This window comes from Balaenoptera ricei, chromosome 14, assembly GCF_028023285.1.
Source record: "Balaenoptera ricei isolate mBalRic1 chromosome 14, mBalRic1.hap2, whole genome shotgun sequence".
NCBI lineage: Eukaryota > Metazoa > Chordata > Mammalia > Artiodactyla > Balaenopteridae > Balaenoptera > Balaenoptera ricei.
The window spans coordinates 76,128,240-76,151,758 of NC_082652.1; the positions used below are offsets into that span (position 1 = coordinate 76,128,240).

A 23,519-nucleotide genomic window follows, 5' to 3' on the forward strand; every position below is an offset into this window, starting at 1 on the left:
TGAATCTGAAAAGCCAGGTAAGGGAACTGGAACACAAAACAATGCCGAAATGCCTATCTCTGATTCATTCACTCAATCTTCTTTCCAGCTAAAATTCTGTCTGATGTAGGTACCTATGTTTCTACCCTGGGAGGAAGATTTCCTTGGCAGGAAGATTTCAGGGAAGCTGTAGCCAGTCCTTCTGATACGCATCACCACATTATTTTCAGGCCACCATTTACAAGGAGCACAATGTGAATGATATTCTCAAAGCTACACAGTAAGGTAGCTCTGGCTGGAGCAAAGAAAGATGGGATTTGGATTTATGATTTCAAATCACTGTGGTCTATTTGCTTAAGAAAATACTTAAATAACTCCCTTTGGTTATGTAAGTACCTTTTACACTTGACCTGTAATTGTGTGTCAGAAAATAAGCATGACACACTTAGAGACTTGAACCACAGGTGAAGAGGATTATGAGAGTAGAAAGCTAGAAGCAGATAAAGTCAGCAAGAATACGATACTTTCTTCCTGAAGTCAGTGAAGAACCATTTAACTCTTTTAAGAAAGAGAAGCATGATCAGATTTATATTTTAGAGAAATAACTTTTGTGAACATGTAAAAGATGAACAGGAAATGGGGACAAAGCAGAGGCAATGCAATAGAAATTAAATTAAGAAAAATAACAGTCAAGATGAAGACAGAGATGGCTTGATAAAGGCAGTACTATACTACACTACTTCCTCTGGGACAATAACGCTGGGAAGTATAGGGAAATACAACAGGTTTACAACTGGGAGTGAGGACTAGACATACAGGGAGTGCTCATCTAATTAGTCTCTATTTCTCAGGGACCAAGTCGTGCAGGAAGTATGAAGGCAAGTCAAGAATGAACAAAAGGACTTAAGAAGAGTGAAGGCTCAACTCAGCCTTCGGGGCAATCCAAGAGATCGGTGATTCTCTGTAGTGCAGCTGGCATAGAAGAACAAAGAAACAAGGGGGGTCTGCAGGGTCAAAGGACAGGGGTGAAGTTATAAAAAGGAAGAAAGAAGTGAGCATCTGGAAAAGAGAAACATGAAATCATGAGATGGAAACCTGAATAAGAAACAAGAGCAGGCATAAATACTGATAATCCCTACAAGCCTTAAGCATTCGGTTACCTGTTCATCACAATCAGATTCCAAGAAGGTCATGTCTTTTCGTAAACAGTTGTCAAATCCATGCTCGTCACTTTCATTAAGACATTCACAGCCAGCTTTGTTAATAAAAGGCATTAAATCCATCTGAAAAAAAATAAACCAAGACTTTAGGCAAAGCATTTGGATTTGGTATAAAAATCTTAATAAGAAATGTAAATGGTTCTTTTTTTTTTATTGTACAATATTATGTTTCTGGGGTACAACATAGTGATTAACAATTTTTAAAGGTTATATTCCATTTACAGTTACTATAAGATACTGACTATTCCCTGTGTTGTACAATACATCCTTGTATGTGGTTCTTTTTTTTTTAAACTTTTTATTTTATACTGGAGTGACTCTCCCTTGATTAAGCAATTTTAAAGAAAACTTCTATCTCATTTAAAACAGTTACTAAAATTTTTATAATAACCCTTTCATTTGAACTTCTAACTGATATCTACCACTAATAATTAAAGCCAAATTTAGGCTTAGTCCACTTAATAAGAATCCAAAACCAAGTCTTTAACACAAAGATTATTAAATGTTGACTTATACATTTTTTAATAACAGTGTTTTGCAGTGGAAAATATGCAAATTAAAATATCTACAAAATATCCAAAGAAAGCCCACCTCCCTCTTCTAGTAATCATGCACTCCTTTAAACCTATATCCGTGAAGAGTTTAAAGATGAATAGCAAATAACTATTTAAAAAATTTTTATCATGGAAAATTCCAAACATACACAAATAGACTAATACAGTGAACCTCAGGTATCCACCTCCCAGCTACAATAATCATCAACTCATGCCCACTCTTATCTCACCTTTACCCTGTAACCATTCCCCAACCTTTCTCCCAATTCTTTTCAAGTAAATTTTAGACAATTTTTTCATTTCATTCATGAACATTTCAGTGTGTTCACAAGAGATAAGTACTCAAAAAAAAATCCTCAATATCATTATCACAACTAAAACAATAATATTTTAATATCATCAATATCAATGTTCAAATTTCTTCAACTGTCTCATAAATGTTTTACAGTTGAAATCACTTAGTCTCAGAATAAGAATCCAAGAAAAGTACAAATACCATATTTGGTTAATGTCTCTTAAATCTCTTTTAATCTATAGTCATTTAGCCTATAGATTTCTTATATTTTGGATTTTGCTGAGTGCTTCCCTGTGGTGTCATTTAACATTTTCTTGTATGTGTTTGGCTAATACTTTCAACACAACACCATGGAGTTGCAGTGACAGTGGTCATCCCTGTCTTGTTTCTGACTTCAGTGGGAATGCCTCCAGTACTTCCCCATTAAAATTTTATTGAACGCTTTAGGAATAAATAGATATTGCATTCTGTCAAATGCTTTTTCCCCATATTAGGAAATTATGATTTTTCTCCTCTAGATTGCAGAATTTTGTTTACTAATATTTTATTTAAGATTTGTACACCAATATTCCTGACTGGAACTGGTTGGTAGCTTTCTTTTTTGCTGCAAACTTTGTCAGATTCTGGGATCAATGTCATAACTTACTTCAAAAAGAAATTTTTAAGTTTTCTCTCTTTTTATACGGTCTTGAGTAGTTGCAGTTAACACCAGACTACCTGATCTTTAGAGATTTGGCAGAATTTCCCTGTGAAGTCATCTTGGTATTTATGGAAGAGCTCTTTTACTATTTTCTCTACTTCCTCAATGGTGATTGGTCTATTTAGGAGTTCTGCTTCTAGTGGAGTTGATTTTGAAACTATTTTTCTACAAAAGTATCCATTTCATCTACTAAACAAAAACTGTTTTTAAAGTTTACCAAGTAATTTTAAAAAAATAAAAAATAAAAAAATAAAGATTACCAAGTATTCTAAATTATCAGTTACATGTTCACCATTCTATCAGTCTTTATTACGAATACTAATACACATACTAATACATGTGTATATAGTTCTGAAAGACTAAAGAAAACTTTACATTTCAAATAATTATCAATATGGTAATAATCCATTAGAATAGACCCTTAATTATTCATAAACTAGCTTAAATGCTTCCAAAGCCAAAATATTCTTTTCTATTATATCAAATGTTACATTGCATTAGATGTTAAATGTATTACTCAGGGTAACATAATGTAGCCAATTCAAAAAGGGAGGCAGGGACTTCCCTGGTGGCGCAGTGGTTAAGAATATGCCTGCCAATGCAGGGGACACGGGTTCGAGCCCTGGTCCGGGAAGATCCCACATGCCAGAGAGCAACTAAGCCCGATGCCACAACTACTGAAGTCCATGCACCTAGAGCCCGTGCTCTGCAACATGAGAAGCCACCACAATGAGAAGCCTGCGCACCGCAACTAGAGAAAGCCCTCGTGCAGCAATGAAGGCCCAACGCAGCCAAAAATAAAAAAAATTAAAAAAAAAAAAAAAGGGAAGCAGGAAGAAAAGGAGCACTACATAGCTAAGTTCTACTACTACAGAATTATTCTGAACTTCCTGAACATTTGCCTTGCAAATGTGACAAAATCTTTCAAACATTTGTCTACCATCCTACTGAGATGCCTCTTCCATACTATATGTAGGATCAAGACCCCAGGCTTGAAGACAACATTGCAGTCATACTTCCAATACCTTAATAATGAAAATAAACTAAATAGGTAAATAATTTAAAATTGCTTTTTAATTTATCATGGGGCACACAAAACAAGTATCATATTCGAACAGTTGCATTAAAGTGCTCTGGTATACAACACTGTCTGGGACAAACTGGTATAATATTGTATACTTGACATAATTGCAAATTGACATATTTGGAAAATAAGTAATTGGAAATAAGTATCACTACTTATGCAATCAACTTGCCAATAATGAGGAAAGAATCATGAGAAAACAATCATTCAAATCCAGACTGTGGGACACTGTGTAAGACAAATGGTCCAGACCTGCACTGTACAATGAGATAGCCATTAGCCACATGTGTAAATTTAAAACTAAATCAATTAAAAATAGATAAAACTAAAAATTCAGTTCCTCAGTTGCCCTAGTCACATAAAAAATGTCACATGTGCCTAGTGGCTACTACAGTAGACTGGTGTTGCTTTTAACTTTCAAAAAAGGCAGTCATGGGACTTCCCTGGCGGTCCAGTGGCTGGGACTCTACGCTTCCAATACAGGGGGCTCAGGTTCGATCCCTGGTCAGGGAACTAGGATCCCACATGCCGCGTGGCACAGCCAAGTTAAAAGGCAGTCATGAAAGAAAAAAGGCAGAGAGAAGTTTCTAGACTAAAGAACACTAAAGAGATTGACAACTTAAATGCAATGCATGACCCATGATTTGATCCAAGGTTGGGGAAAAATAGCTATAAAGTATATTTTGGAGATATATTAAGAAAATTTGAATATAGGCTGTACATTAGGGATAGATATCCTATCAATGTTAAGTTTCTTATAAGTGATAATGGTATCATGGCTATATAAGAGAATGTCCTTGTTCTTAGGAGCTCCATGCTGAAATATTTACAGATGAACCATCTTGATGTCTATAACTTACTCTGTAAATGATGCTGCAAAATATAACAGTAGATAAATACATATCAAGATAGAACAAAAACAGGGAAATACAACTGATGAACACAGGTGAATGACATGCATGTTTATAACACTACTCTGTCAACTAGATTTTTTGTTTGTTTGCTTGAATAGATTTCACCTTTGGGGGGAGGAGGTGAGTGAAATCCAACATGAGACACACAGGAAGTTAGAAAAAACTTTCCATGCTTCAAGAAAGATCTGTCCTACCTACTACATAAATTTGGGACATTTAATGTTTATTTTGATGAATGTGACATATTTGTAGACCAAAACCTACAGTTCAGAGGTTGGAACACTGAAATACACCAATAAGCCTCAAGATTTAGAACACATGCAAATACAAGTTCCATTCCAGAGTGCCTAGTGTGCAAACTTCTAGAGAGGAAGACTTGATATTGACAGCCCCCTCATGCGATTTGAAGCCATACTAGGTACTCTTACAAAATATGGGATTGTAAAGCAATTATACCCCAATAAAGATATTTTTAAAAAAATAAATTATGGGATAGGAGGGGTGGGAGGGAGACGCAAGAGGGAGGAGACATGGGGATATATGTATATGTATAGCTGATGCACTTTGTTATAAAGCAGAAACTAACATACCATTGTAAAGCAATTATACTCTAGTAAAGGTGTTAAAAAAATAAAATTAAATAAATAAAATTTTAAAAATAATAAATTAAAAAAAAAAAAGGAAAATAGGGGAGAGAAAAAATAGAATGTTTAAAACTTTCCCAACTTCTAAAGAGATACTTGGGGCAGGGAATTTTTTTTTCTTTCTGGCTGCATTCGGCCTTTGTTGTGGCATGTGGGATCTTTTTTTTTGTTGTGGCGTGTGGGCTTCTCTCTAGTTGTGGTGTGAGGGTTTTCTCTCTCTAGTTGTGGTGCTCGGGCTCCAGAGCACGCAGGCTCTCTGGTTGAGGCACACGGGCTCAGTAGTTGTGGCGCTTGAGCTTAGCTGCCCCGCAGCATGTGGGGGTCTCAGTTCCCAACCAGATACCGAGCCCGCGTCCCCTGCATTGGAAGGTGGATTCTTTACCACTGGACCACCAGGGAAGTCCCAGGGCAGGGAATTTATAGCATTAAATGCCTATATTAGGCAAGAAGAAAGGTCTCAAATTCAACCTTAAGAAACTAGAAAGAGAAGAGCAAATTAAACCCAAAGTAAACAGAGAAAAGAAAATAATAAACATCAAAGCAATGAAATGAAAAACAGAAAAACGATAGAGAAACTCAATGAAATCAAAAGCTGGTTCTCTGACAAGATCAGTGAGTTAAGAAACATCTAGCCAGAGTGGTCAAGACAAAAAAATCCCAATTAACAATATTAGGAGAGGTGACAGTACTACAGTTTCTTTAGATATTAAAAAAATGAGAGAATATTATGAACAATTTTATGTACATAAGTTCAACAACACAAATGAAATGGACAAATCCCTTGAAAGACACAAACCACCAAAGCTCACTCAAGAAGAAATAGATAACTGGATTAATTGTTTACCTATTTTTAAAAATTAAATTTGTAGTTAAAAATCTTCCCACAAAGAAAACTCCAGGTACAGCTGGCTTTACTATTAAATTCTGACAAATATTATAGGAAGAAATAGTACCCATTCTACACAAACTCTTTCAGAAAATTGAAGAGGAGAGAATATTTACTAATTTAATGACACCAGCATTACCCTGATACCAAAACATACAAGAAAGGAAACTACAGACCAATGTTCCTCATATATATAGAGGCAAATATTTTAGCAAACCTAATTCAACAATATATTAAAAGGATAATGCATCATAGTCAAGAGTGGCTAGAGTATGCTAGGTTATGGTAGGTTGGTTTAACATGCAGAAGTCACTCAATGTAATTCACCATGTTAAGAAACAAAATGTTGAAGCATGATCATCTCAATGGACACAGAAAAAAATATTTGCAAGAATCTAATATCCATTTCTGATTTTAAAAAATCCTCAACAAATTAGGAATAGAAGAGAATTTCTTCAACCTGATAAAAGGCATTTATGAAAAACTTCCAGCTAACATCATACGTAATAGTGAAAGACTGAATGCTTTCCCCCTAAGATGAGGAACGAGTCAAGGATGTCTGCTTTCAATACTACTGTGGAATAAGTCACTATAGTAAGATAAGAGAAATAAATAAAAGACATCAGGATTGGAAAAAAAATTTTTTTCCAAACTTCAATAAACATATTAAAAACTCAAAGTCATGATGTTCACAAAAATACTGTATTACTTCCGATTTTTGATTCTTAACCTTTTGAGTATCATACCCTACATCTTTTGTAATATCTCAAACCCCCCTAAGAGAGATATTTCTTTCTTTCACTCTGGCTCCAGTCAAATCAGGAGTTTCAAAACTATAGGATGTGTGAAATCAATAATTATATAGCCTTTTACCGTTAAAACCTAATGAATAAAAGTCTTTATTCTAAGAAACCTAAAATTTTATTTTAAAATTGTCAATACATTTTTGTAATACTTAGTTTAAATCTACTTTAAGATACAGGTTTTCATTCAGTTTCCATCTGTGTTGTGAAAACAATGCCGTTCTTGGGAACACATTACCAGTTTTAAATATTTAAAAACCCTGTGAGACCTATAGTTCAAAACTTTTAAAGTCTTCATTGACACCTGATGGAAAAAAATAAAAATGTTTTTAACAGCTTTTCACTTTGTATTCATAACATCTGGATGAAATTAAATGTCTTATTTCCTGAAACTTCATTTTCCCCTGCTTATTTCCTATCCAAAGCCAAAACCCTGATATCACACTTAGCTGATGTAAAGAAGTATCGCTGTAGCTAAGCAGCAAGACTGTTGTGCCCATAAGACTTTTTCATGCAAAAACCCTTACTAATTAAGGAAAAAACTACAAAGAAGTAAACACAACTGCTTACAAGTCAAATGATTTCCAAAATTTTCCAAAAGGTGTCATAACCCTGACTTACTCATGTTCATACTTTCTGAGTATTACCATTTCAAATTATCATATAACAGTTCTATTTTAAATAAATATTAATTATTAAGTCCTCAACTTAAAGTAATTAATGCCACTACCACATGTTAAAGACACTTTTTGAAGACACAACTCCCCCTCCATCCATACACACAAAAAGAATCTCTCATATATACCTGACTACAGGTTCTCCTTATTCAACATGAATTTAAGGGCCTTACCTAAGGACTGGTAGCTCCACGGCAGGCCTGTTTTAATGTACTTGGTGGACTTCCCTGGTGGTCCAATAGTTAAGAATCCTCCTTCCAATGCAGGGGACACAGGTTTGATCCCTGGTCAGGGAACTAAGATCCCACATGCTGTGGGGCAACTAAGCCCGCGCATCACAACTACTGAGCCCGCAAGCTCTAGAGCCCATGCACCACAACTAGAAAACTCATGTGCTGCAACTACTGAGCCTGCGCCCTCTGGAGCCTGCGCACCACAGCTAGAGCCCACATGCTGCAACTTCTGAGCCCACACGTTCTACAGCCCACGCGCCACAACTAGAGAGAAGCCCTCACACCACAACGAAGAGACCGTGCGCTGCGACGAAAGATTCCACATGCCGCAACTAAGACCTGATGCAGCCAAATAAATAAATAAGTAAGTAAGTAAGTAAGTAAATTTTTAAATGTACTTGGTACACATGCTTTCATATACTAGCTTTAACTTGAGGTAACACTTTTTTTAAAAAAAATTCATTTTTAATCTGCCAACACAATAACTTTATAACAAGCAAAATTTTAAAATATATATACAAATATTTTGGTATGCAGGTTTTACCAATTTGCATAAATAAGTCAGCTACCATGAAGTGCTACTTCTGAATTTTACTTCCTTCCTGAATAGCTCTCATATGATAGACACAAATTATGACTATTCATACCATATAGTTTTCAAAAACTTTGAAGTTCTTAAGTCTTCAAGTTATCATTTAGAATAATAAAAACTTAAATTTTGAGTTTAAGAGTTTTAAACTCTTAAAACTTTGAAAAACATATCCAATACTAAAGTCACATATGGTTCTAAAACAAAATCAATAACTAGGATTTTTAAATAGATACATTTAAAAAGAGAGAGAAAACTTTAGAAACCAGCAGAAAAGGGAGTTCAGTATGTAATGGTCATACACTAAAATTTACATGTCATTTTACACAATTGTCAAAAAGTGAAAAATTTTTCCAATGAAAATTTTTTCACTTTGGGAAGGAAAAAAAGTAAAAAACAAATGTTTAAAAATGGCTATTGGGACCTCCCTGGTGGCGCAGTGGTTAAGAATCCGCCTGCCAATGCAGGGGACACAGGTTCAAGCCCTGGTCCAGGAAGATCCCACATGCCACGGAGCAACTAAGCCTGTGCGCCACAACTCCTGAGCCTGCGCTCTAGAGCCTGTGAGCCACAACTACTGAACCCACGTGCCACAACTACTGAAGCCCGCGCACCTAGAGTCCCTGCTCCGCAACAAGAGAAGCCACTGCAATGAGAAGCCCATGCACTACAACGAAGAGGAGCTCCCGCTCACTGCAACTAGAGAAAGACCGTGCAGCAACAAAGACCCAACGCAGCCAAAAATAAAATAAAATAAAAATAAATAAATAATTTTTTTTAATGGCTATTGAAATAGTTCAGAAAGCAGATTAAAAAACAAGTGGCAAAGAAAATTAGGAGGAGAAACTTTGGAAAAATAGTTTATGATGGGGGCTTAAGGTTATAATACACACAACATAGACAAAATCCAATAGTCAGCTATTAAATTTACTTTTAAAGTTCTTAACTGGAAGTATTCTTAACTAGCAAAAGACAAAACATGAAAACAGTGAACTTCACTTCAACCAAATAATGACAAATGCAAGATATATCATGATTTCACTTTTAATTCTACATACATAGCCTTTTGGAATATCTGTGTCCTCGTTGCTTCCAGGGTCGTTTTCTAAGTGCTGCTTGATTTTTTCCTCTAGTCCCACAGCATCTGCTCCTTGATATTGATCAATTCTCACTTTGTTTCGAAAAAACAGAAATGTAGGTGTTGCTGATATATTGTTGGTGGCAGCTGTTCCCTGGAATTGTCAAGTTAGATAGCATTATGAATTAAAACTAATCTTAAACCACTCTGAATATTCACTCTACATCTCTATGGAAGCTAAATATCACAAGCATGAACTAAAAACATATAAAATAACTTACTCCTAATTGTTACTTAAGAAAAAACAGGCCTATTCTTAAGGGGCACAACTATATTACCCTTACGTCCGCAATGAAGACTAGCCCTGCATTTTTGTTTTTGTTAAGTGCTTCATCCAATAGAACAATCGGCTTCTAACACAGAAATTGCACTTTACAACACCAGACAGTTCTCTCATAAGTACAGACTGTTTCTCAAATGGTGAACCCCAGAAGGGTATTGAGATATGTCAACACAAACCACTGCTACTAGGAAAAAGTACACATCTGAAAAAACAGTAGCCCATCTGTCCGTGAAAAGGAGGTAACACCCTTTGCACTGCAATCCTCATCTAGTTCTACTCTTAAAGAAATGACTTCTGGTCTTCCATCAAAAACACTGCAACGGGTATCTTTTTAAATTCTGCTCCAACTCCACGATATCGTAAGACTAGCTACCGAATGAAAATTAATTAGTCACTGATTCATTAAACTCATTGAACTCTTCATGAGAAGTGTAAAGAAAATAGTAAAATAAGTATGTCACCTTGCATTTTCAAACACTAGGAAGAGGTACCACTATATTGTTTTTTTTAAAAAAACCATAGTTTACAGAGATGTCTCCTCTAAGCCTCATAAAAAAAAAAAAAAAAAAGATTGACCTTTTAGAACAGTGCTGTCCAAAAGAAATATAATACAAGATACAAATGTGAGCTACACATGTAATTTTAAATTTTCTAGTATCCACAAGAAAAAAGTAAAGAGAAACAATTGAAATCCATTTTAATAATTTATTTTAGTAAATCCAAATATGCAATTCAACATATAGTCAATGTAAAAAGTTAATGACATACTTTACGTATTTTCTTTCATACTAAGCCTTCAAAATCCTATGTGTATTTTACAGCACATCTGAATTTGGACTTGCCACACTTCAAGTACTCAGTACCCAACCATATGTGGTTACTCTACAGGACCACACAGCTCCAGAAGACAGCACTTCCAGATCAGAGACAGTGAATACTCAAAATAAGGCCAGGGCTGCTGTCCAGCAGTATGTGATATAAGTACTAAACAATAAACGTGTAACATAGAGTTTGCACCAAATCCCCAAAATACTTATCTGCAAGCTATATAACATTCTAAGATTTTTTTCCAACCCAGAAATGTATCAAAGACAAAAGCTTCACTGGAAAAAAAAAAAAACTTACAGAGCTGTTATTTAGTCAAAAGACTACATGTTTAGTGTTGGAAGAAGCCTTCAAGATTTTTTTTTCTCTAACAACTCCTCCATACTTCTACATATGCAAATGCAGAAGTGTCACATAGCCATGCTGACTAAGTAACCAGGGCAATCTACCTACAACACTGTGGCTCAATCAATAGTAACCAACATTTTAAACTTTCTGCTGAGTATGCAGCATTGGAGCTAGGTTTATAAACTGATCAATTCAAAACAAACTATATCCAAGAATTCTCTGCCATGGCTTTCTAATCAACCAATGTGCCTGTAGTATAAGATATAATTTTAGATTTACAAAGAAATGTAAAACACAGAACTGCCAGGTGACCTATTAAGTTTAACAACATAATATTAGTTTTGTACCAGAAAAACATTATTAGCAAATCCGGAAGCAATTAATATTGGACTACCCTTCTTAACTAATGCAGCCATAACAACATTTGTAATAATGACATTAACATAATATTATCCTACCTTCAAAAAAATAAGTACTTAGTGCATAAAGAGATAAAGGATGAAATTAATGTTGAATTTCAAATCAATGTGTAAATAAAAAGACATTTTTTTAAGGACTCTTTTGCCTTACCTGACACTGATGTACATCTACTTCCAAGAATACTGCTTGCGGATACTTATTACTCATAGAACTGAATGCTGGGGCAATCCTTAAACACGGTCCACACCTGTGAGAAAGGTTAGAGATGCTCGGTAAAATAACACCAAACGTTGTACTAATTTATACTCTAAAGATCTTGTCAATTAAAACACAGAATTAAAAACATTCTGATCAACCTGTCTTTAGACTTTCTCGTCTTTTCCACTGTACTATTTAGATACACTTGCATCAGTACCACACTGTCTTAATGACTACAGAATTATTTTAAGTCTTTAAGTCTAACAGTGTTGTCTTCCAGCTTTCTTCTCACTGAAAGAAATTAAAGATCTAAATAAATGCAGGAATATACTATACTTATGAATTGGAAAAGTCAACACTGTCAAGATGTCAAGTCTCCTCAATTTGATCTTTAAAGTCAATGTAAAATTCCAAGGTTTGCTTGGAAAAATTAACAAATTCAAATTCTAAAATTTATAGGGAAATAAATATCAAGGATAGCCCAAGCATTTCGGGGTTCAAAGCTGAAAAAATTACATTACTAGATATCAATAACTACCAAAAAGCTTTATAAAATTAAGAGTATAAAGGATAAACAAACTCACCAATTTTAAAAAAAAAGGGTCCAAAAACAGACCCATCCCATACACAGTAACCGAACTTCTGAAGAAGTTGACACAGCAGTACAGTGGGGAAAGGATGGCCTTTTCAATAAACAGTGCTGAGTCAATATGGATATCCACATGGGGGGAAAAAAATGAATCTTTACCCCTAACTCACACTGTACACAAAAACCAATTCCAGATGGATTATAGATCTAAATGGGAAAGGTAAAACAACAGTTTTAGGAAAAAAACACAGAGGATACTTTCAAAACCTTGGAGTAAGCAAAGATTTATTTCTTAAAACACAAAAAGCACTAAACAAAAAAGGGAAGAACTGATATGTTGGGATATACTTGATAAGCTGGAAAATATTAAGGTTAAGATCTTTTGTTCATCAAGATACCATTTAGAGGGTGAAAAGACAAACCACAGACTAGAAAAAATATCTGTAAAACATATCAAATGTAGGACTTATACCTCTAATATGTAAAAAAGCCCCTACAAATCAATAAGAAGACTGACATCCAAAAGAAAAAAGGGTACTCTCAAACTGGACAAATGAGGTTATCCAAACAGTCCATAAAGAGAAAAAGACTTCCTCGGTCACTATGGAAACCAGGGAAATGCAAATTTGGAGACGCAAGAGGGAGGAGATATGGGGATATATGTATATGTATAACAGATTCACTTTGTTATAAAGCAGAAACTAACACACCATTGTAAAGCAATTATATTCTAATAAAGATGTTAAAAAAATTTTTTTTAATTAAAAAAAAATAAAACTACTCCCACCAAAACAGCTAAAACAATAGAGAAGGAAGTACTGTCAAGAACTTGGAGCAACTGACCTGTTAGTGACAGTGCAAACTGGTATAACCACTTCAGGGGGTAAGAAAAGAAACTGGCAGTATCTGCTAATGCAAGATTTATGCCTACTTATGACCATTTCTAGGGTATATAAAACAGAAATGTCTGTATATGTTTGCCTTAGGGTTTTTGAAAAAATATTGGTAGTAGCAATATTTCTAATGGCCAAAAACTGGATACCACCTAAGTTCCTTTCAACAACAGAATAAGTAAACTAACTGTAGTTATTCACATACTGGAACACTATACAACAGTGAAAATGACTGGTGTAAAACCTCATGCCAAAATATGGATGAATCTCACAAATAACACTGAGAAGTACACTATATGATTCCATTTATGTACAGTTCAAATACAGGCAAAACAAATCAATGGTATTATAAATCAGGACAATGGTTACTTTTGTGAGAGTTAGTGACAGGATAAGGGCATGAGAGAGATTTCAAGAGGCTAGAAATGTTCTATTTGTCCAGAGGCTGATTAAACGTGCATGTATATTCAGTTTGTGCAAGCTCTCTAAACTATACATTTATAATTGTATACTGTGTATATCTCAATAAAAGTTCCAAAAAATGAGAAAAACCTTGGCTTTAGCAGATAGGAATACAAGGAAAAGCAAACTCTAAAATACAAGATGTTCAAATTCAAGCTATGATTCTCTCTCCATTCTTAAAATTTTAATCAGCATTTTCACCTTTTGCCATCCTTAAGATTCATACCAAAAAGTTAAGAAAGTAACTCTTAATTTCTTACATATTAAACTTGATGCTTCTGAAAGTAAATTTTTGGATCTAACAATGCTGAAATAGGCCCTGAGACTAAATTTTAAAGGAACAAACAATTACAGTCGACAAAACCTATGTTTAGTTTAGCAAAATACTTCCAGTTATTAATAAGTCTTAAACACTATGGATGGGAGTACAAATTGGTAGATCCTTTTTGAAGGGCCATTTGGTCATTATCTACCAATTTTAAATGAATGCAACCCAAGATTCAACAATCTCACTTCTAAAAGTCAATCTTATCTTAACACTTACTTAATTTCACAATAATATGTATAAGGAAGTTCAATGCAATGTTTGAAATAGTAAAAAAAAAAAAAAAAAAAAAATCTAAATGGCAATCAATAGAAAACTATTTTTTAAAGTTATAACATATAAAATAAGTTACAAGGATATATTGTACAACACAGGGAATATAGCCAATATTTTATAATAACTATAAATGAAGTGTAACCTTTAAAAATTGTGCATCACTATACTGTACACTTGTAACTTATATAATACTGTACATCAACTATACTTCAGTTAAAAAAAATTATGACACACTCACACCAAGGGATAAGGATAATTTATACAGTTTAAAAGAAAACTAAGTCTCACGATAAAATATTTTCTATGACCACATTAAAAATATGTATTTATATATGTATTTATATGTTATATATGTACATAAATATATATTGAAAAGTTAGGTGGGTCACACAATAAACAATTACTTCTGTAAAGTGGGACTGGAAAAGGAAGAGAGTTTAGGGGAGACTTTTAAAACTACCTACACTTCTGTATCCTTTGCTTTTATATGATAAACAGGTATTTTCATAAAATACTAAATTGCAAATAGAGAATTGAATGTTAACTGCATTTAAACAGTAGTCACGGATGAAGCACAGGTATCATGCTGTACCACAAAATATACCTGGTATACACACAGTATCAGGTTTTCTCATTCCTGAAAAACCTTTCTGCAAAAGCGTGCCCTCGAAAATAAGAAGGCTTATGGAAAAAGTAAGATTGAGATAAGCCATTTAAACCCATGTAACTTTGTGAAAACATTCCTAAGAAAAATAGTAACTAGTATTCAGGAAATACCTGGACAGGCAGGCAGGTGGCTCAGACCTAGAGGCTACACCTCAGAGGATATTTAAAATGTACAAAACAATCGAGTGGAAGTGCCCGCTTACAGGTGCTGTGAGTATCCAGGTGGAAGGGGAGCTCTGAGCCAACGGGGCTGCCATCCAGGTAGGGACAGGAGGAAGCCAGCGCAACATGAGAATGACCCCCGCTGGGGACCAGGAGCTGGCTGCAGGAGCTCAGCTTTAATTTTATTCATTCTGACTTTCTTAAAAGGAACCCGAAAGGGAGCCTGCCTCTGTGGCTGAGGGCTTTTCTCCTTCCTGCTAAAGGTTCTATTTCTATTCCTGCTCTTCACTACCTAAGAAAAATAGAATATGAACCAACCTCACCTCCGCACTGTACTGACATAATCACTCTACTCATCAGTCATGTATGAGCTACCTGGAGTTAGAGAAACTCTTCTCGAAGCTAAAGAGACTGTACTAAAATAATGGCTACCTTGAAAATAAGTGCCCCCTTTCAAAATATAACCTTATCTAGATCCTTTGTTTAATTTTAGTTAGCCATCATAGGTTGGAACTTTAGTCAAAAATCAAAATAAATCATAGCACACAGAAGCATAGATATATACAGCTGCATACTTTCACATTATAATCACTCAAATGAACTGATTTGTTATTTGAAGTAAGATGTTTTCCTCGCTTACCCCTAGCATTTAAAAGTAAACTTAAATTTCCATTTTTAGCTGAGCTCATGAACAAATCATTTGATTTCTCTGTATAAAATGAGAAGAGACTAGATTCTTTAAGGACCTTTCCTATCTCTAATATATTTTTCTCCAAGTATGCCTAAATTTCAGGATTGTACTTTTTTCTCTTGCACAGCCCTTGATTTGCAGTCTTTAGATAGTACATAACCTCAGGACCTTTGAACTTGTTGTAAAAGAGACGAGACCATCTAGTCCAGAGGTTTAAATAAGAAAGAAAGAAAGAAAGAAAGAAAGAAAGAAAGAAAGAAAGAAAGAAAAAAAAGAGTTCTTTTTCCACCTCTGAACTTCTTTTTGATGGAAAGCTGATGTTAGATACAATATGTAAGAAAGATTCTGACTTATGCTTTTTGAGAAAAACCTCAGCAGACAACCCTCTAGCTTTCTGCAAAATGTAAAGAACCAAACCCACAAAACTGAAACTTTAAAACTGACCTAACCTAACGCAGTTATTCAATAAATGAGAAGTGAAGACCAGAAAAGTTGAACGACTTGATCAAGGTCAGACATTCTAGTTAATGGCAGGACCACAACTAGAACAGTTAAATCCTAAAGCCAATCCAAGATCAGCTTTCTTTGAAAGCACCACATTAGGTTCTTAGTAAGATTTGTGTTTACAGTTTTTCACAGTCTGCTGAATTAGATATTATTTATTGATAAAACCTAAATACATAAAGGCTTTATATCAAACTAAAGATGTTAAAAAACCTAGCTGGGACAGAGAAAATGGAAGGAAATTGTTAATAGGCATGTCATTTTCGGTTATGAAATCTATTTTTGACTTTTTAAGTTGTAGAAAAGTCACTACGAAAATTCTTCATTCCTGTCTTCTGATACAAGCTGGTACCACACAGCTACCATGGAAATATTCTGTAAAAATTACTTTTAAGAAAAACTCTGCAGGATAAACAACAAGGTACTACTGTATAGCACAGGGAACCATATTCAATACCCTGTGATAAACCATAATGGAAAAGAATATGAAAAAGAATGTATATTTATGTATAACTGAATCACTTTGCTGTAGAGTGGAAATTAACACAACATTGTAAATCAACTATACTTCAATAAAATAAATTAAAACAAAAAAAATGTGTGTTTACTGTCATAATATAAATAGATTTTATTTCAAGAACTTGCTATTCTTTCCTATTTGCTAAAGTAGTCAGTGCTCCACCTTGAGCAGTAACATGTGTAAACACATTCAGCTGGTGTGGGTGTGGAAAATGTATGTGCTTTCTGAAGACGTATTTTAAAAGTTTATTTTTCTGCGGGGCGTAACTTTAAAACAGGTTATTTCTAGATGTATTACATTTACTAATGGACAGGCATAACCATAACTGGTCCTATTAGTAACACAAAACAGCTAACGTTCATTAAGCATTTATTATATGTTAGGTAACTTATAAAACCTTTAAATTCGTTTAAGCTTTACCATTCCTCATTTCAAAGACAAGAACAATGAAGTACAGTGCTGAAATTTGATCACAAAACCCAACTCTTAACTGCTATTTCAAAACCCCCAAAACAGTGGCCTACACTGTGCTTTTTTTTTTTGGTTGTTATTTCTAAATTAACTGCCAAGATTAAAACTATTTATATGCTCTTGAAAGGAATCCAGACAGATTACATACTATATGATACCATTTTTATAAAGTTCAAATACAGACGAAATTAGTCCACAGTGTTAAAATTCACGAGTGATGAGAAGGAGCCTGCAGGAGGTTGCCGGGGGCGGGGATGCGACTGTGCTACGCTGCTATTCCTGGCCTGTGTATTGGTTAAACAGGTGTGACCACCGCGAAAATTTATCAGACTCTACACTTAAATGATTTGTATACATTTTTGCATGCCTGCTATACTTTTTAAAATAAACATGTTTTTTAAAATTCTCTACATGTTCTCTAGGGCCTCACCATTCCCTAGTTATCTTACAGCCACCTACCTCACTCCCTAATATTATCTGCCCAGTCCTTACGAACTGCTGGGCCTCCTAACTCTGTATTATGGTAAAGTACCTTCAGTCCACAGCAATTTTACAATATATAATTAATACTATTACACAATGTATTATTGGGACAAACTATCATAATCATTAGATCTCACCATCCTAACATACACTGACATTCTAACTGGATGGTAACAATAACACCTAACCAACTACAAAGTAAGACCTGCTTTAAGAAAACTGAGAGAACCTACTGTACAGCACAAGGAACTCTACTCAATGCTCTGTGGTGACCTAAATGGGAAGGAAATCCAAAAAAAAGAGGGGATATATGTATACCTATAGCTGATTCACTTTGCTGTACAGCAGAAACTAACACAACATTGTAAAGCAACTATACTCCAATTAAAATTTAAAAAAAACCAAAACTGAATATATGGTAAACATATCTACAAAAGTGGTACACTCATGAATTCAAGATAAAAATCACTCATTGCTGAGTTTCACAGGAAAGAAAATGCATATCCTTTTAAATTTGGCGTTTACCCATCAGTGATAACAAAACTAGCACTGTTTATGACCACTTAAGTGTATCCGGGTATATTTAAGAAGTAACAGTTTGGAGATACCAGTTACAAAAATATGTTACCACAGTATGTAACGCACATATATAATTTCATTCTCTAAACGATATGGTTAGGCTACATGTTATTATTCTCACTTTACAGGTAGGGAAATGAATATCAGAGTGTGAACTGAACTGACTTCCATCAAAGGATTTTGCAGGAAGAGCTTATTCAAGGCAACATTTACGGAAAAATGTCAGGCTTCATGCAATACAGAGGTGAACTTGCATGTCCCTTCTGCTTAAGCTGGGAAGAACAGGACAGCACCTTACAACCCAGAGAGTACATTCAACACTGGGACCTTAAACAAGTCATTTAATCTCCTTCTGACTCAACTTCCTCATTTGTAAAATGGAGATAATTTTAAACATTATTTTGAGGACTGCAGAAGTCAGTAAGTGCTCCAATAAGTCCCTTACACAGACCAAATTTGATGTAAGTGACAACTGTTTTAATTGTTTAAAAAAATACTGGAGAACAGTGCCATTCAATGGGTGAAAGAGTTTTTTCAACAAATGGTGTTGGGAAAACTGGATATCCACATGCAAAAAAATGAAGTTGGACCCTAACTTAACACTATATAAAAATTAACTCAAAATAGATCAAAGACCTAACTTAAGAGTAAAAACTATAAAATTCTTTGATGAAAACAGAGGGAGGAATCTCCATGACATCGGATTTGTCAATATTTCTGGGATATGACACCAAAAGCACAAGAAACAACAAAAGAAAAAACCATAGATAAATTGGACTTCAGCAAAATTTTTAAACTTTTGTGCATCAAAGGACACCATCAAGAAACTGAAAAGGCAACCAATGGGAGAAAATATTTGCAAATGATATATCAGAAAAGGATTAAGACCCAAAATATATAAAGAACTCCTACAACTCCACAACAAAAAAACAAACAATCCAATTCAACATGGGCAAAGGACTTGAACAGACATTTCTCCAAAGACAAATGGCCAACAAGCACAAGAAAAGATGCTCAAAATTACTAGTCATCAAGGAAATGCAAATCAAAACTACCAGATACCACTTCACACTCATCTAGGATGGCCACTAAAATATAAAAGAAGTTGGTATGTAGAGAAATGGGAACTCTCCTGTATTGCTGGTGGAAAGGCAAACTTGTGCAGCCACCGTGGGCAAATAGTTTGCTGGTTTCTCAAAAAGTTATACACAAAATTACCATATAATCTAGCAATTCCACTCACAGACATATACCCAAAAGAACTGAAAGCAGGGACTCACAGAGATCCTTGCACACCAGTGTTCAGAGCAGTATTATTTACAATAGTCAAAAGATGGAAACAACCCAAATGTCCACCAACAGTATGCGGTATATACACACAACAGAATATTGTATGTATATATACATATACATATGTGTACGTACATATACAACAGAATATTACTCAGTTTTAAAAAGTAAGGAAAATCTGACACATGCTAGAACATGGATGAACCTTAAAAACATTATGCTAAAATAAGCCATAAACAAAAGGACAAATATTATATAATTCCACTTAAATGAGTTATCAAGAATAGGCAAATTCATGGAGACAGAAACTAGAAGAGAGGTTACCAGGGGCTGGGGGCAGTGGAGAGAAGGTATGGGAATTACTGTTTAATGGGTGCACAGTTTCTGTTTGAGATAATGAAAAGATTCTAGGATATGGATGGGGTAATGACAGTACAACATTGTGAATGTACTAGAACTTCCCCGGCGGTCCAGCGGTTAAGACTCCGTGCTTCCAATGCAAGGGGCACGGGTTCGATCCCTGGTTGGGGAACTAAGATCCCACATGCCATGCAGCACGGCCAAAAAGATTAAAAAATATATATATACGTGTGTGTGTATGTGTGTGTATGTGTGTGTATATATAGTGATTGTACTTAAAGCCACTGAACTGTATATTTTAAAATGGCAAATTTATGTTACATGCATTTCACTACAATTAAAAAAACAACTGAAATACTGGAGAGCCACTGAAGATTCTTAAACAGAAGAATGACAATCTGTATAGTGTTTTAGTAAAAATAATAGGATGGACAAAGCACGGCAGGTGAGAATAAGGAATAAGGCTTCAAGTAGAGATGGAAAGGAAATGGAGAAACAGGTGCTTGAGAAAACTATGTTCTTGGCCTAAAGTGGGATGACAGTAACTTTTCTCACTTCATATAAATCATGTATTACTCATCTCTCCCCGTGCTATGGTTAAGGGGAAAAGAGAGCATGTCATTGAGGCACAAAAGTATAAATGCTCCCACTAACTAAAATTAGAAAAGTGAACTAAAAATGAGGTTCGTTGTTAAAATCATCTCTTCCTTTTTCCAACTTCCACCTAGAACTTAACAAATGTATATAGGTATTCCCTCATATTAAGAATAGTCATTATAAAATCAACAAAACTAGAAAGACAAACCTTAAAATCTAATGTACCCCCCCCCTTTCCAATTCTGTATGAGGGAGATTGGTCCCAAGGTAAGTCCTAACTTGTTTTCATCTCTACCTACATCCCTCCATCCCCTAAACCTAATCTAATCCTAATGCCACCATCTATATATTCAACATTTATCGAATCACGTTCGATAGGTTTGAATCACTTTTTGCTCTAAGACTCAAAACACTGCCTTATGTCTATACAGTTATCTGGACAACAAAATGTGTTGCATAAACAGCGATATCTGTAGTAGACTTCTCCAAGTTAGTGTAAGTGTAAATAACACCAGGGGGTCAAGGTACATCAAGAGGAGACTTCTAATCCTTCTCACTGGACACTGACATACACAAGGGGAGGTCAGCTAATACACAAGCTCGCTGAAGTCTTGGTTCTGAATGTCTATTTCCAACACGTCACTCTCATACAGGGACACACTGCACACCCAACATGGAAGATCCGCCAGCTCTGCGACCTATGAATTATGTTGAGATTTACCAAAGCCAGATAACATCTTTCAAGTGCCCTGTCCTCTTAAATCATCAAGTCAAAAATAGAGTCTACTTGGTCAAAGCCAGATATCTGGACACCTGTCTACCTGTACTGTATATATATATACCTACTATAATTTCCGTAATCAGATGCAACTGCTTACACAAGGTGGCCTAACTTACAAACTTACAAATCAAAGAAGTAACAGAAACATTAAGAAAATTAAAAAGCATCCTGACCCAACATTAACTTAATTTAAAATGCATTAGCTTTAGGTCTAAGCACTCCGCGGATTAGTTGGGTAGCTGAATCTTCCTACAGTTTTCCACATATGCAGGTGGTGAAGAGAATCAAACCGTTTGGTAAATTAAATTTTGCAAGTTTCTAAGATGCAAGTGACAGCTGCATCCCGGGAAAGAAGGGGACAGGCGCAAGCAGGGGCGTTTGTGGGAGACTCCCACAGACAAGAATGGAAAGAGCCGGGTCACCCCCAAGAGCAGAGTCCTTCCGAGGACTCAGAAACAGCGGGCGGGGATCTCGCGGGCTGGGGAATGCGGTCGGCCAGGCCTCCGAGTCCGCCAGAGACGCCCCGGTGCACAAACGGGGGTTCACACCCAGGAACTGAGGCCTAACCGGGCAGCGGCCTTGGGCTGCGGCCAGAGCCGGACATTCCGGAGCAGAACACGACCACAAGGCAGGCGGGATCGGGAAACAGAGAAAGAAAAGCACAGACAGCAGGGACTCACTGGGCTCGGGCCCGGACTCACCCTCGCATGGTGAACTTGACCACGGCGAGTCTGGAGCCCGCGCCGCTCAGCTCCGGCTGGAAATCCGGGTCACTCCCGACCGGCTTCACACCCACCATTCTCAGAAGTCCGGCAGGGCGGCCGCGAAGCCACCGGCTTCAAAACTGAAGAAGACGCGGGAGAGGAAGGAGGGAGGCCCAGGAAGGCGGAGGCCTGGACAGAAGAGGTAGCGACCGCGGCGTCTTCTCCCGGGGCTCTCAATGCCGAGTCACGCCAGGGAGCGGAGCGGCCGTGGGGGCGGGGATGGGAGCGGGGGTAAAAGGGAGAGGCGAGGAAAGGGAAGGCGTGCGGCACCCGGCAGCCACCGCGCGGCAGGGCCGCCGGCGCTTGCGCATCTTGACGTCATTTCCGCGCCGTCCGTTTGCTCCCACTGTCCAATCCTAAAGCGCAACCCGTGGCCCCCCCCCACCCTCGACTGAGGAGCCCCTCATTGGCTGGAGCGGCGCAGGCGCAGAAGAGCAGCGGTCACAGGCACAGGCGCAGGCGCAGATTGCACTTAAGTGCGTGTATTCCTCCGCGGTTCAGAGATCAGGAGGTTTACCGGGGAGTTTTCCTGTGGGAAAGTGAGAAAACTGTTTTTTCTCCGGGGTTCTTGGCTGCTGCCTAAGGTCTTAAGTTCCCTCCTGGAAAAACTTTGAGTATAGTCCTGTCTCATATTCGGGACAAGTCCCCACACTAGACAAAGTAGACTTTAGGAACATTTATTTAGGGATCTCATTACACTTGGGCGCACTCTGGGTAGTCATGCGGAAAATGCTAATATTATTCACCCTTCACTTGTGCCTAAAAACATGAAAGCACCGTCTCTCCTTTAGGAACTCACAGTCTGGTGATAGACGCAAACAGTAGTTACAGTAACAAAGACGTTTGCAAAGGAAACGGTGGAGACAAATGAGATAGGATGGGGCAGGATAAATTTGCTAGGAGATGTGACCCCTGAATCGAATCTTGATAAGGAAGAAAGAAGGGCATAGCCAGATGGTAAGAGATGATAGGGTACTCCAGGCGGAGAAAGCAGCAATGCAAATGCATGGGTTGAGAGGGATGGGGATGATGATGATAATAATAATAATAGTTAAATTATGTGCCAGGCAAGATCCAAGCTCTTTATGTGTATTAGCTCATTTAATCCTCACAACAGCCCTAATTTTCCGAAGTTCACACACCTAATGCAAAGTCAAGCCGGTGTTCAAGTTAAGGCAGTCTAACACCAGCGTGTTCATTTAAATATTAGGCTAGGAAACAAATCAAATGATTTACCTTTGCTTTTAGCTGGGGTGATGAAATTGAAGAGGAAGGTGAAGGTCAGGTGATAACTAGAAAAGGAATTTGTATTTTAA

General features: G+C 36.4%; 1 protein-coding gene across 3 annotated transcripts in view; it reads right to left on the minus strand.

Moving 5' to 3' along the window:
- Positions 1 to 22,517, minus strand: part of TXNL1 (thioredoxin like 1) — a 34,080-nt gene extending 11,563 nt beyond the window's left edge. For 2 of the 3 annotated variants that reach the window (XM_059894621.1, XM_059894623.1), the window contains exons 1-4: positions 22,141 to 22,517; positions 11,743 to 11,839; positions 9,637 to 9,810; positions 1,140 to 1,262 (exon numbers count right to left, since the gene is read on the minus strand). In XM_059894621.1, coding sequence (XP_059750604.1) covers positions 1,140 to 1,262; positions 9,637 to 9,810; positions 11,743 to 11,839; positions 22,141 to 22,238 — 492 coding nt within the window. In that variant the 5' untranslated portion in view covers positions 22,239 to 22,517. The remainder of the gene's footprint in view (positions 1 to 1,139; positions 1,263 to 9,636; positions 9,811 to 11,742; positions 11,840 to 22,140) is intronic. The other variant, XM_059894622.1, reaches the window with a different exon arrangement.
- Positions 22,518 to 23,519: the final 1,002 nt, after the last annotated feature.